Genomic DNA, 14,105 nt, shown 5'->3' with positions numbered 1-14,105 from the left:
CTTTATATTATACTCATTTATTGTGCTTTTAATTATTAATTTTTCTATATGTGATAGTGGATTTTCATCGATGAGTTCTTGAAAATTGGTTATTTTCCCTAAAACTATATATATTTTATATATACTTTATCTATAAGGCTCAATTTAATTTTTTATAAATTGATTTTAATTGAGTTTTTTACCTGTAATTTTGGATTTTGTCCCTAATAATATTATTATATATATATATGTATATATATGTATGTATATCTATGTATCTCTCTCCAAATTATCTCTCTCCCTCATCACTATACAGTCTCTTACTCTCCCCCATGCACTATGCCTACCTCTCTCCCCTCCCCAACATTCTTGTACCCTACCTAACTACTTGTCATCTCTTTCATCCTTGTCTGCTGTATATCATTACTGTTCTGCTATTCTTCACCCCTATGCATCATTGGTCACCAGTCCCACCCCACCCCTTCACTACTTCTGCCCCTGCACCCATCTCAATCACTACAGTTGTCACTCTATTTTCCTTCACATGGCTCAGTGGTTAGAGCACCAGGCTCACATTCATGTGGTAGTGAGCTTGAGTCTTGGTTTGGGCTGTGTGTTGTGTTCTTAAGCAAGACACTTTACTTCACGTTGCTCCAGTTCACTCAGCTGTAGAAATGAGTTGCAACGGCACTGGTACCAAGCTGCATTGGCCTTTGCCTTTCCTTTGGATAATATTGATGGTGTGGAGAGGAGAGGCTGGTATGCATGGGTGATTGCCAGTCTTCCCCGAATTACCTTGCTTGACTTGTGCCGTGGAGGGGAACTTTCTAGATGCATCCCATGGTCATTCATGACTGAAGGGGGTCCTTACCCTTTTTACCTTTGGCTTCAAATTTTGGCACAAGGCCAGCAAGTTTGTGGGAGAGAATAAGTTGATTACACCCGGTACTTATTTTATCGATCCTGAAAGGATGAAAGGTAGAGTCAATGTTGGCAGAATTTGAATTCAGAATGTGGGTGGCATGTAAAATACACCATTTTGAGCGTGGCCATTGCCAGTTCTGCCTGACTGGCCTTCGTGCTGGTGGCACGTAAAAGCACCTACTACACACTCGGAGTGGTTGGCGTTAGGAAGGGCATCCAGCTGTAGAAACTCTGCCAAATCAGATTGGAGCCTGGTATAACCACCTGGTTCACCATTCTTCAGTCAAATCGTCCAACCCATGCTAGCATGGAAAGCGGATGTTAAACGATGATGATGAATGTAAAAACAGATGAACTGCCACTAAGCATTTTGCCTGGTGTGCTAATGATTTTGCCAGCTTGCTGCCTTCACTGCATGAAAAATATTGATTTCAAACTTTGGCACAAGGCCAGCAATTCCAGGAGGGTGGTTAAGTTGATTACATCGACACCAATGCTCAGCTGGTACTTATTTTATCAACCCCAAAACAATGAAAGGTAAAGTCAGCCTTGGCAGAATTTGAACTCAGAATGTAAAGAAAGACAGAACGCCCCTAAGCATTTTGCCGAGCATGCTAACAGTTCTGCCAGCTCACTGCCTTAACTTATTCATAATATTGACTCCCTCTCCCGCTTCCCCATCTCTCTTTCATACATTATTGCAACCTTTACCCATCCAGATGCCCAGCTCTTCTGCTCCTCATCCCACCATTCACTTCTACTCACTTTATACTTTGAGGGTCCACCCAGAAACCACAACACTAATTTTATCTCCTCTCTACTCCACACTGATTACTCTCTCTTCTAAAATGTGAGCAGTCATGTAACCCGTCTACAACAAGATGCCTGTTCTTCTCTGACCTCTTCTCTCATGCTTTAACACTTATCTTCTTGCATAAAGCTGCCTCTCTCAGGATTTGTAGTCTTGCAAGCTGTATGGCAACTTCATTAGTGATGGTAGTACAAAAAAAAAAAGAAAAAAAAAAAAAGAAGCACCTAGTGCACACTGTAAAGTGGTTGGCATTATCAAGGTTATTCAGCCATAGAAACCATGTCAAAGTAGACATTGGAGCATGATGCAGTCCTTTAGTTCCTTTGAATGCAACTGAACCATTTAACCTGTACCTATATGGAACATTGCCATTAAATATTGGTGATGATGATTATGATGATAATATATGTATATGTGTGTATGTGTCTGTATCCCATTCCATTATTCATACATACACATTACCTCTACAAACTCACTACTTCAACATGTACATGCACACACACACACACACACACACACACACACACACATACAGAGTACATACGTATTCACTAACTCATTATGCATACATACTCATTTCTTTTACACATACATACTCACTACTAGTGTGTATATATATATATATATATATACACACATACACACACACCTTTTCTATATTTGCATACACTCACACTCATACCCACAATCCCACAACCGCAGTGTATATAAATACACATTCACTGATTCTGTTTACATACTCATTAATTTTATACACATAGTTACTACTTGTGTACATACACACATGCACAGACATCTACATTTGCACATCACAAACACACACACACACACACACACACACACACACACACACACACTCTCATATCTACACACTCACATACATATGTCTCAGTCATACAAATATACAACTCTGCTCTAACCCACTATCTCTATACTTTGCACACATCACTGATTTACTTAAATAAAATTGATAAAACTCTGGATGTCGATATAGGCTGTCTCTGCCAACCATTTCCTCTTCTGTCTTTAATACCTGTTTTATAAACCAAGGTGTTCTTCATTTCATTCTATTAGCTGTCGTTGTAGTATGTCTTGGAAGTGGTTCTGAGACATATGTCAGTCTTTCTGTGCCAAAGTCTAACAGTGTGTGCAGGCAAATCTGTGTAGTTAAGATTTTTGCTTTGCAACCACATGGCTGTGGGTTAAATTATACTGTGGCACCTTAAGTAAATGTCTGCTACCATCGTCATCATCATCATCATTTCATATCCGTTTTCCATGCTGGCATGGGTTGGGCAGCTTGACAGGAACTGGCTAGGTCAGGGACCACACCAGGTTCCAGTGTCTGTTTTGGCTTGGTTTTTACAGCTGGATACCCTTCATGATGCCAATCACTTTATGGAGTGTACTTGGCGCTTTTTACATGACATCAGCACCAGTGCTTTTTATGTGGAACCTCAATTCTGTTGTGGTGGACAGGTCTTCTTGAATTCCCCAACGCATCTTGGAGTTTAATAATACAATGTGAGGGAAATTTGATAAACAGAAAGTGTATGAGAGCTCATTGTGTATGCATATGTGTGAGTTCATGTATTTATATGTATACATACATATATATGTGTGCATGTGTGTGTGTATACATACATATAGAGAAGAAAGCATTGTATAAGGAGCTGCATGTTGTATGACTGCACCTAGCAAATGCATATGGTTCTGTGCCTCATAACATGATACAGGTAGCCCTGGAGTTCTTCTATGTGCCCCAGAAACTCCAAAGCATTCTATCCATATACTTTGACCAGTTCATGTTTCGGTTCTCTATTGCAAAGTACACCACTGAATACATTGATCTACAAAAGGGGATTGCAATGGGCTGTGCCATCTCACCAACCCTTTTTGTGATGGTCATGGAGATTATACTGAGGGGCTTAATGCCTGAGCACAGGTTCAACCGAGGAGAAGTAAAACTGAGAGTGTTCATGGATGATCTCACCATTGCGCAGGAGAATATCAACGTTGCCAGAGACATGGTGAATAGACTGTCTGAACTGATCAGCTGGAGTCGGATAGCATTTAGACCTTTCACTGAAGGGTGGATCGCTTGTAAATTTGGTTTTCAGCATCAGTGGAGAGCAAATACCAACTGTTCGTGAGCAAAGTGTCAAAAGTCAGTTTTCCCCTCACAGATAAGCATCGTGGTGTTGAACTGCAGAAGCAGGCAGAGACAGGGCTAAAGAGCATTGATCAAGCAAGTTTGCCAGGGAAGTTCAAGGTGTGGTACATGCATTTTGGGTTGCTCCCAAGACTGCTGTGGTACATAACTGTGTATGAAGTTTCTCTAACAAGGATTGAAACAGTTGAACGTAAGATCAATAAGAAGGTAAGGAAGTGGCTTGCCCTTTCGAAGTGCCTTTCATCTGTTGCCCTTTATGGCAACCAGGGTATGCTCCAGTTGCCCCTGACGTCACTAGTGGAGGAGTACAAGGTCTCCAAGGTGCGTCTGTGATTGATGCTGTCTGAGTCAAGGGACACTGTGATCCAGGGCAATCCACCAGATTTTAAAACTGGTAGGAAGTGGAAGGTCACAGGTGATGCAGTAGCTTGATGAGATGACCCAGCATGCTGGAGTGTGTGGAGTGATTATAGACAGCAGGACTGGTGTGGGGCTTGTCAAGAGAGAGTGGTTTTGATCTGAGTTAAGTAAACAAGAACAGCAGAAGCTATGTGAACAACAAGTAAGGCAGCTGGAAGATGAGAGACGTCTGGGTCATGCAGTGCAACAAGCACAGTAGGGTCGGTGGCTGAATTGGGATGATGTCGAAAAGCTGGAGTTGAAGTGGTCTGATTGGTGGCGGTTGAGTGCAGGGCATTTGAAAGCTCTGATCCAGACTGCTTATGATGTGCATCCGTCTCCAGCGAATCTAAAAAAATAAGGTATCCAAGAGAGTCCCCAGTACCACTTGTGTGGGAAGTATGGCAGCCTCAAACACATCCTGTCAGCTTGCCCAAAAGCACTCCAGTCAGGGTGGTATACATTTAGTCATAATTTAGTGCTACATGTTGTTGCTTCAGCTGCAAGAGAGAGTCGAGTGCCTGAACTAAGATTGTGCATGACAGCATTTGTGCAGCAAGGTGTGATGCCAAAGAGACTGGAACCTCGGCAGGCCAAAGACAGAAAATGGGAGGTTTTTGTGGACAAGCCATTGCCTGAAAGCATCGTGGTGTCAGTACTCCAGCCTGACCTTGTTTTAGTAGATGAGGGTCAGAGACATGTGGTACTTGGGGAGCTGACAATGCTATGGGAGGAGAGCATTGCTGAGGCCCATGAGTAGAAGCTGTTGGGCTATGAAGAGCTGATAGCTGAGATTCGGATGAAGGGTTACATCTGTGAGCTGGTTGCGTTCAAGGTTGGCTGCAGGGATTTCCCAGCAGCTTCTCTCAGAAGGTTTCTGAAGGTGGCTAGTGTATCTGCTGTGAGGAGGATCATCAAGGAATGTGGGGAGAAAGCAGTTGAGGGTAGTGCTTGGATTACCAGGAGGTTTGTGAAAGTGTATCAGACCACAGAAGTGGCATGAGCCCGGTTGCAAGGCAATACGTCCAGCTGTTGCAGGCCCACCGTGTAGAGAGATACTGAGAATAATGGGCCGAAATCTTCTTCTTCTTCTTCTTCTTCTTCTTCTTCTTCTTCTTCTCTTCCTCCTCCTCCTCCTCCTCCTCCTCCTTCTTCTTCTTCTTCTTCTTCTTCTTCTTCTTCTTCTTCTTCTTTATATATTTCTGTGTGTGTGTGTGTGTCATCATCATCATTCTTTAAAGTCCACTTTTCCATGCTTCCCATTGAGGCAAAGTTGCCTTGAGTGATATTTGAACCCAGAGTACAGAGAACGAGAGTAAATACTACAAGACATTCTATCTGGCACTCTTATGATTCTGCCAGTTTTTCTGCCTCATGCATATAAAAAGGTGCTTAACAATTGAAAGAGCCTGGAAAGTTTGTTTGTATATTTTTGGACAATTACCTTTGAAAACAGTAACCAGTTTGCTTACCCTATCATTACCATACTTCTAATAAGTGACACCACTAGCAAAATAACTTTGTTGTTATTAAGCTGGTTTGGGAATTTGACATGAAATTTTGATGGAAGGTTTTAATTTAGATCCTTTTAACTCTTTAGGATTTAAACCAGTCACATCTGGCCCAAATATTCTATCTGTTTTGTGTTCAAAACAGCTAGATTTGGTCTTTCACACCTACCCTCTAATATCAGTCTAAAAATAAACGTTAACTTCATCAAAATTTCAAAGCTATGAGATAATGCATGATTAATTCAAAACAATGTGAATAAATAAGCCTTAGATTTGATCGAGTAATCTGAACGCAAAAAGGTTCGAACATAATATATCATAGTACTAGGAAAAGTTTCGAAAGAGTTTGGTATGAAAAGAGTTTGGATGAGTGTTAATGTAAGTGCAAATACTGTAATCCTGACAGAATCAACTGAATGTGTTTGGAAAATTGAAGATTCAGGCTGTCTGAAGATAGTATTGTATACTTGTTTCAGTCATTAGAGTGCAACCATGATGGGGCACCGTTTTGAAGAATTTTAGTCAAACTTATCAACTTCTGTACTTATTATTTTCTGTAAGGCCTGGTACTTATTTTGTTGGTCTCTTTTGCCAAACTGCCAAGTTATGGGGACATACGTAAACACACCCATGCTGTTTGTCAAGCAGTGATGGGGGAATGAACACATATACAAAGAAAGACACACATACACATATATATGATGGGCTTCTTTCAGTTTCTATCTACCAAATTTGCTCACAAGGTTTTGGTCAACTCATGGCTATAGGAGAAGATAATTGCCCAAAGTGCCACACAGTGGGACTGAACCTAGAACCATGTGGTTGGGAAGCAAACTTCTTAGTGCAGGAAGAATTTGGTGTGCATGTGAAAATAGAATATCAAAGAAGAAGCAAAAGACTGTACCATTAATCTGTTTATCATATTTAGACTTGACTTAAACCTCATTCTTAAATGTCCATTTTTAGCCTTAATTCTTTCTTTGAATTTTCTTCTACAGATACTTTAAAGGAAATAGCTCTTGAAGATCGAGAATTATTGTTATCCTCTATTTATGAACTGCTGAACCCCAACTCGATACAAGTGAAGGAGGATGATTTGAAGAGATTTACCTCAAATGCAGAGAGGGAGAAGTACCTAGCTGCTGTACATGTGGCACAATCAAAGGACACACACTTGCATTTGGTGGAAGCCACTTCTCCCAATGCGCCATCAGCAATGTCGACATCTTCATCATGTTCATCACCCTTCAACAGGCATCTTGACTGGCCTAACCACGACAATGATACCAGTTGCATGCATCAAAGCCATATCTCACTCGACGAAAGAGAAGTTACTACAGAGTAAGTCATTGTCATTTCTCTTCTGTTTCTTTCTGGTCTTAATGACATTGCTGCTAACTTTCTCATCTCCTTGGAGAAAGGCATTAATATCATAGCATTATACTTCTTATGTTCACAGGGGAGACTTTAGTCCTCAAGCACTTACAGTACTGAAGTATTTCTATCCAGTGTCTGACATAGTACAGTGTTCTTGAGCAAGACACTAAACTCTGCTCATATAAGTTAGGGTAGTTGGAGTGTCACCTGCTGTTTGTATCTACTTGCTACTACTTTATTGTATTGATTCTAGGTTCAATTCTACTGCATGACACCATAGGCAAATGTCTTCTACAATAGCCTTGGATTGATTAAAGTCTTGTGATTGGAAGTCGGTTGACAGATGCTGTGTGGAAGCCCATAGTGTGTTTGTGTATATGTGGGTGTACGATTTAGCTCTCAGCATGAGAGCCTTGTCTTTAATTAGTCATGTGTTCTGTGTGTAGATAAAGGTTTTGTTCTACTTGCTCAGAGGTCTAGTGTTCAAATCTTTTACTGATATTTCAGTGCAAATTTAGAAGGGACGTTTTAGCCTACATTACTGCAGTCTGCCTAGCTGTGGAGGAGTAGGTACCAGATTGGTTTGAGAATGGTCAGTTTCATTACAATTTACCAGTTACCCTGATCTTCTGTCTTAATGTTGTATCCAGGTTCTGGGTCTGAATACTGTGTTTCTGTGAGGAATGTTGTTGTTCTATGATTAGTTAGTGTATTCCACATTAAAATGGGAATGCACAGAGTATTCCCCTCCAAGTGGGTGTCTTTCTAGCTTATGAAAGATAAGCCTTAGAAGTAAACATACCAGCTCTTCTCAGGTACTCCTGACACATTCCTGTTGTATCACACCCTTACTGTGTCTCACTCTGGCTGTGTCTCACCTCTACTGTGTCTCACACACTGCTCTAACTCACCTTATGCTGGCCCCTGATTAGGCTGTGTCTCACCTCTGATGTATCTCATCCCTTTTTCTATTACACCTTATCCTGGCCTTTGATTAACCACTTTTTCTAATTCTCTGCACCCAGAATAATAACCTGCTGTCATTCACACTTTGCCTAAATTTTTCCTGCTGATAACTAATATCCATTGAATTGCCCCTTTTTTTTTGCATCAGATTCTGGTTGGTTGGCTGATTGGTCAGTTGGTGGGGCTCAATGAACAAAGGATCCTTATTCTAATTTAAGGTGTAAGGTAGAACAAAAGAATTCAATGATATAGATTCTTTTTTTTTTTTTGTTTAATAGTTCAGCGGTTAGAGTGTTGCATTCATAATTATATGATTATGATTTCGATTCCTGGACTGGGTAGTGCATTGTTTTCTTGAGCAGAACACTTCATTTCACATTGTTCCAGTTCATTCAACTGTAAATGAGCAATAACTGAGAAGGTAACTCCATGACAGATTGACATTCCATTCAATGGTGGGAGAAATGTTCTAATCTTGGACACTCATATACCCTGGAAAGCAGGTTAAGCTTATAAGTCTTATAAGTCCTTGGGCTCATGATAGATCCAAGTCAAAATTGTTCAGTCAGAAGGAAAGGCCTGTGGCCATGACATTTTCAGGTTCTCCAAGACTTCTGAGATCATTATGGTTCAGTCTGGACATTTTTAGGCAGTAAAAACAGGGTGAAGTGGGATTTCAATTTGCTTAATGTTTTAGTTAAGAATAATTGGGAAAAGTGGTTAATATGGAGTCTGAGTTAGGGGTTATGTGGAAGAACTACTAGCTGATGTTAGTTGGGCCAACATAGAAGTTATTCTTCAGAGGAAGAGAAGCTATTTTTGTAATACTCAATGATGTCTTTCCCAGAATTTCTCTTTTAAATTCTACCCTGTATCTAGAACTGTAATACAGATCTTTTCTTTGCTGACTTCCAACCAATTTGAACCTAATAGATGCCAAAATAGGAGTAAATCAGTACATAAATTCTTAATATCAACTCAAAGTTAATCATTTTAGTAGTAGCAAGAGAAATTTGAATCAACTTCAGTATGTCTTACTCTTAGTCTTAGATCCTCTCTTATAGTTGGCTTGTACATTGGTCAGCTAGACATCTCCAATAATCTCACTTTGAGTATAGCTGCTTGCATCTTCCTAGGTGATACTAAGTTGCTTCAGATCTTCTTTGAAGATAGCGAGCCATGTCTTCCTCTCTTTCTTCATCCATTGTGTAACTGTCTTCAGTATTCATTCTTCTGGTAGTTGGAAAACATGACTTGCAAGTCTCTTTTTTTTTTTTGCCACAATCTCCTGCAAGCTGTGCTGATTGGCTCTTCTCAGGACTTCAGTGTTTGCAATTATATCCCTGTAGGTGATCAAGTGTATTCTGCATAAACACCATTGATGGAATGTAGTCATTTTCAAGTTTCTCCTGCATAGACTACTGTTGACAGGTCAATGCTCTGGTACAATAGGATCTTCATATGGCAACTAATCTATGAGCTGGTCCAGATCTTTATTAACTCTCGTACAAGACTGATGGCATTTTATGTGTTTTAGAATCTTGATTTGCATGCAGCCTGATTGAATATTTATGAAGTTCACTGCATAAGGTCTCAGGTTCAGTCCCACTGCATGGCACCTTGAGATTTACTTCAGACCTTTCATCTTTACTACAGGTTGACTCAAGCTTCTTGAGTGAAATTGGGTTGATGGAAACTGTGCAGAAGCCTGTCAGATGAATTGTACCCGTAATTCAAACGTACATCCTTGTCAGTTGCACACTGTGTCACAGTGATTATACTTGAGGGTTACATTAATGGTACACATGTCTGTGGAATATTCCACCACTTATGTGCTAATTCAAGAGCAGGTAATCTAGAAGATCAAGCAACTGAATCCTCATTGTTGAATCTCATGAAGATCCCTGTTCACTTTATTTATTTGAATAGTAAAGTCACCTTTGATGAAATTTGAGCTGAGATTATAAAAGGAAAGGACTAAATACAGTGAAGCATTTAGTGTGGTGCTTCAGCTGTTTCTGTCATTCTGCTGCAGCAACTGATGTTCTTGTTGTGAATATAATTGATGTTATAATAATAGCTTCTACTTTTGGTATAAAGCCAGAGGTTCAGAGGAGGGAGCTAGTTGATTACATTGAGCCCAATGCTCAACTGATATTTATTTTATCGACTCTGAAAGGGTGAAAGGCGAAGTCAACCTCAGTAGAATTTGAACTCAGAACATAAAGACTGACAAAATGCTGCTAAGCATTTTGTCCAATGTGCTAATGATTCTGCCATCTTGCCACTTTAATTGCTGTCATAATAATGGCTGTACAAGGCCACACAAGACCAGTAAGATGAGGTGAGGATTTAAGTTGATTACTTCAACCTCAGTGCTCATCTTGTACTCATTTTATCATCCCTGAAAGAATAAAAAGCATAGTTGACCTTGGTGGAATTTGAACTCAGAACATAATGACAGATAAAATGCCGCTAAGCATTTAGCTTGGCGTGCTAATGATTCTGCCTGCTTGTCACTTTAATTGATGTTATCGAAATGACAAGAAGAGGTGATATACAGGTTTTTTGCCATCTCTGTAGAAAAAAAAGACAGTTCTGAGATTCATAGATGAATCACAAAGTTGGTGGTGGGGTTGAATGGGTGTGGCTGGGTGGGAATATGTGAGGTGTGGGTACGTGTGATGAGGAAGTTGCTAAAGTTGGAAATTGAAACTGAGGTGTTGACTTGGTTAAGTTTATCTGGACAATCGCCAAAATAATCATAAAAGACTTGGCAAGCAATTCAAGTAGTAGTAGTAGTAGTAGTAGCAGTAGTAGTAGCAGTAGTAGTAGTTGTTATGAGGATGATGGTGGTGGTGGTGGTGATAGTGGTGGTGGTGGTGATAGTGGTGGTGGTGGTAGATGTGATGGCAGCAGGAGTAGTGAAGGTGGTAGCAGATGCTATTGTTTGTGTCACTCTATCAATCCACACTTGTATTTGATACAAAAACACTCATATTAGATACACCACCACCAATAGTAGTAGTAGTAGTATTAGTAGTAGTAGTAGCAGTAGTAGTAGTAGTAGTAGTACTAGTAGTAGTAGTAGTAGTAGTAGTAAGCAGCAGTAATAGTAGAAGCTGTAGTAGCACCTGCAGTAGTTGTAGTAACAAGTGGCAGTAGTATTGCCAGTTGTAATAGCTGATGCAGTAGTAAGTAAGTTAGTAAAATCCCAAGCTGGTGACCAAGGGTGGAGGCTGTCCCCTCAACTAATACACTGCTATGGGTGCTGCTGATTGATGGACTCTGGTAATGATGTTATTCCCTGCTTTCCGATCCATGGTGTTGGCCTTATTCATGCTTGACGTCAAGGCGCTATGACTTCAGGTCTTCTTCAGTTTGTTTCACCCATGTCTTCTTTGGTGCGTTGCAGTAGTAGTGTGACTATCAGTAGAGGTGGCAGTGGTGGTGGTGGTAGTAGTTATAGTAGTAGAAGGAATAGTTGTAGTACTAACAAGTGGCAGAAGTAGCAGTGGCAGTAGTACAAGAAGTTACCCAAATATGAACGAATGACTGTCCTGCACGATAGGCATAGTCTGAGATCTCACCCCTCATGCCACTGTGGTCCCATGTTGCAGACTTATATTACACCAGAGTCGATCTTATCCAGTTCTTTATGTCCTTACTTCATCTTTGTTGGTTGAGATTCCATTTTCCTAATTAGCACTAATTGCACTATTTCAACCGTTTTGATACCAAGTCCAGGTTGTATGATACTGGCTTATTGTTTAAAGTGACCTAAATTTATGACTGACCAACCAACCATCCATCCATCCATGCATCCATTCATTTATCTGTCTGTCTGTCCATCCATCCATCCACCCATTTATCTGTCTTCTCCAACTATTTCTGGATAGGTTTTTAGAGTAGAGTCCTCAGGTAACTCCTCTAATGGTCCTATCAGAAGCAACTGTTATTAAACTTCCTGGATGGATTCCTAAGAATACCCAACTGAGACTATGGATATTATCCAACCATCTCTGGTGTAATGTTATTCAACAAGGTGCATAGCTTGGAGATCAAAGTGTCTCTCCAAAGTGTCTGCTACTTTTCTGCATTGAGAAGTCACAGCCCTGGTACTATGGTCATGTAAATAGAATGTTGAAGGATAAAATGACAAGATGAATCCTTCAAACCAAGCCACCTGGTAGGAGGCCTAGGAGTAGACCGAGAATGAGATGGTTGGATAATAAATTTTTAACCTTCCATCAAATTTCATGTTAATTTATGTTCCAAACAGCATTTTAAACCTTTAGCATTCAGATTTTATTGTCAACTGTAATACTTATTCACATTGTTTTAAATTAATCATGCTTTAACTCATAGCTTTGAGATTTTGATGACGTGATTGTTTCTTTTTAGAATGACATTGTAAGGTAGGTGTGAGAAGCCAGATATGGCTGGTTGACCATAGAACAAGAATATTTGGGTCAGATATGGCCAGTTTAAATGCTAAAGGGTTAATAATGACAAAGTTCTATTGAAAGTTAATTGAAATAGAAGAAGTGTACTTCTTACTGAACTATGGGAAAAGAAAAAGGTTTGAAAATTGATTAAATAAAACAAAATAAAGAAAAGTTTGGTTGAAACTATTTATACCTCTCACTTGCAAGATCTATAAAGTCTGACATATAGCAAAAAAAAAAAAGAAATTATAATACTTCATCTAACATCCAGTTGTCATCCACTGAAATTTAAGTAGAATTAAAGGAAGGCCCTGCATTTGAGTTAATTGATGTTATTGTGAAGAATGAGGTGCAAGTGACCTCAGGGCTCCAGTTTTTGTTGAAACTTCATGACTAATAAATGATTTTGTGTGACTGAAATGTGTACTAATCTTTGTCTTAATTACTGCATATGCTGATGTACAGCACAAGATGCATTCTTGCAAAAGATGTACTCCTATTTTAGAAGGGTATTTTGTGGAAAGAAGCAAATTTAGTATGTTTCATTTACATATTGGAAGATATTTTGACATGGTTTTGTGGGGAAGACTGTCTGATTTTGTGCATGTAACAACAATATTGCGATATATTAAGATCCCTTTGGTCATGAATGACCATGGGTTTGCACCTCCAAGGCACAATCCTGGGTGAGGTTGTTTGTGGAAGGCTAGCAGTTGCCCATGCATAGCAGTCTCCCCTCTCCATGCTACCATTGTTGTCCAAGGGAAAGGCAAAAGCCGATACAGCTTGGCACCAGTGACTTCACAACTCATTTCTATAGCTGAGTGAACTGGAGCAACATGAAATAAAGTGTCTTGCTTAAGAACACAACACACAACCAGATCTGGCAATTGAACTCATGACCTCACAATTCTAAGTCCAATGTTCTAACCACTGAGTCATGATAATTATATATACAGGTATAAAGTAGGAAACCATAAATTTATCTTAAAAAAAAGCCGTATGATGGGACTACCATATCTTAGCTTTCTCTTGTTTCAGTTCAATTGTATGGTTATTTATATTTTGGTTAAAAGAATTGCCGTGCAGGTGTGAAACTTATTTCTTGCTGTAAAGTTTTGTATAAATGTGACCCATCATGAGGATGGTCCATCATCACTATAGTTTTGTTCTCATTCAGTCACTGAAAATAGCTGTCAAGTGTATGAAAGTTTTTTAACATGTCTTTTGTCTTTCTAGGAGACTTTTTCATTTAGATCTGTGGTTCTCAACTATTTTTTGCCTATACACCCCTTTGCTTCCTATTTTAGTCCTTTGGACCTACATAACCATTTGAAAAAACACAAACCATCCTACTGTATTTCTATAATTAAATATTATTAGGAATTGTATTAAAAAAAAATTTAATATTTTATATAGGCGCAGGAGTGGCTGTGTGGTAAGTAGCTTGCTTTCCAACCACATGGTTCTGTGTTCAGTCCCACTGCGTGGCACCTTGGGCAAATGTCTTCTACTAT

At 39.6% G+C, this 14,105-nt stretch overlaps 1 protein-coding gene across 6 annotated transcripts in view; it reads left to right on the top strand.

Annotated features, from left to right (window-relative positions):
- Positions 1–14,105, top strand: part of LOC106871175 (uncharacterized) — a 181,712-nt gene that overhangs the window by 75,888 nt on the left and 91,719 nt on the right. For all 6 annotated transcript variants that reach the window (XR_008264888.1, XM_052970651.1, XM_052970653.1 and 3 more), the window contains exon 6: positions 6,796–7,138. Coding sequence is in view for 5 of the 6 variants with exons in the window: in XM_052970651.1 (XP_052826611.1) it covers positions 6,796–7,138 (343 nt within the window). In the remaining variant the exon portion in view is untranslated. The remainder of the gene's footprint in view (positions 1–6,795; positions 7,139–14,105) is intronic.

This window comes from Octopus bimaculoides, chromosome 9 (assembly GCF_001194135.2).
Source record: "Octopus bimaculoides isolate UCB-OBI-ISO-001 chromosome 9, ASM119413v2, whole genome shotgun sequence".
NCBI classification, from domain to species: Eukaryota; Metazoa; Mollusca; class Cephalopoda; order Octopoda; family Octopodidae; genus Octopus; species Octopus bimaculoides.
The sequence above is the reverse complement of the archived record's forward strand: the minus strand, read 5'-3'. Positions and strand labels throughout refer to the sequence as shown.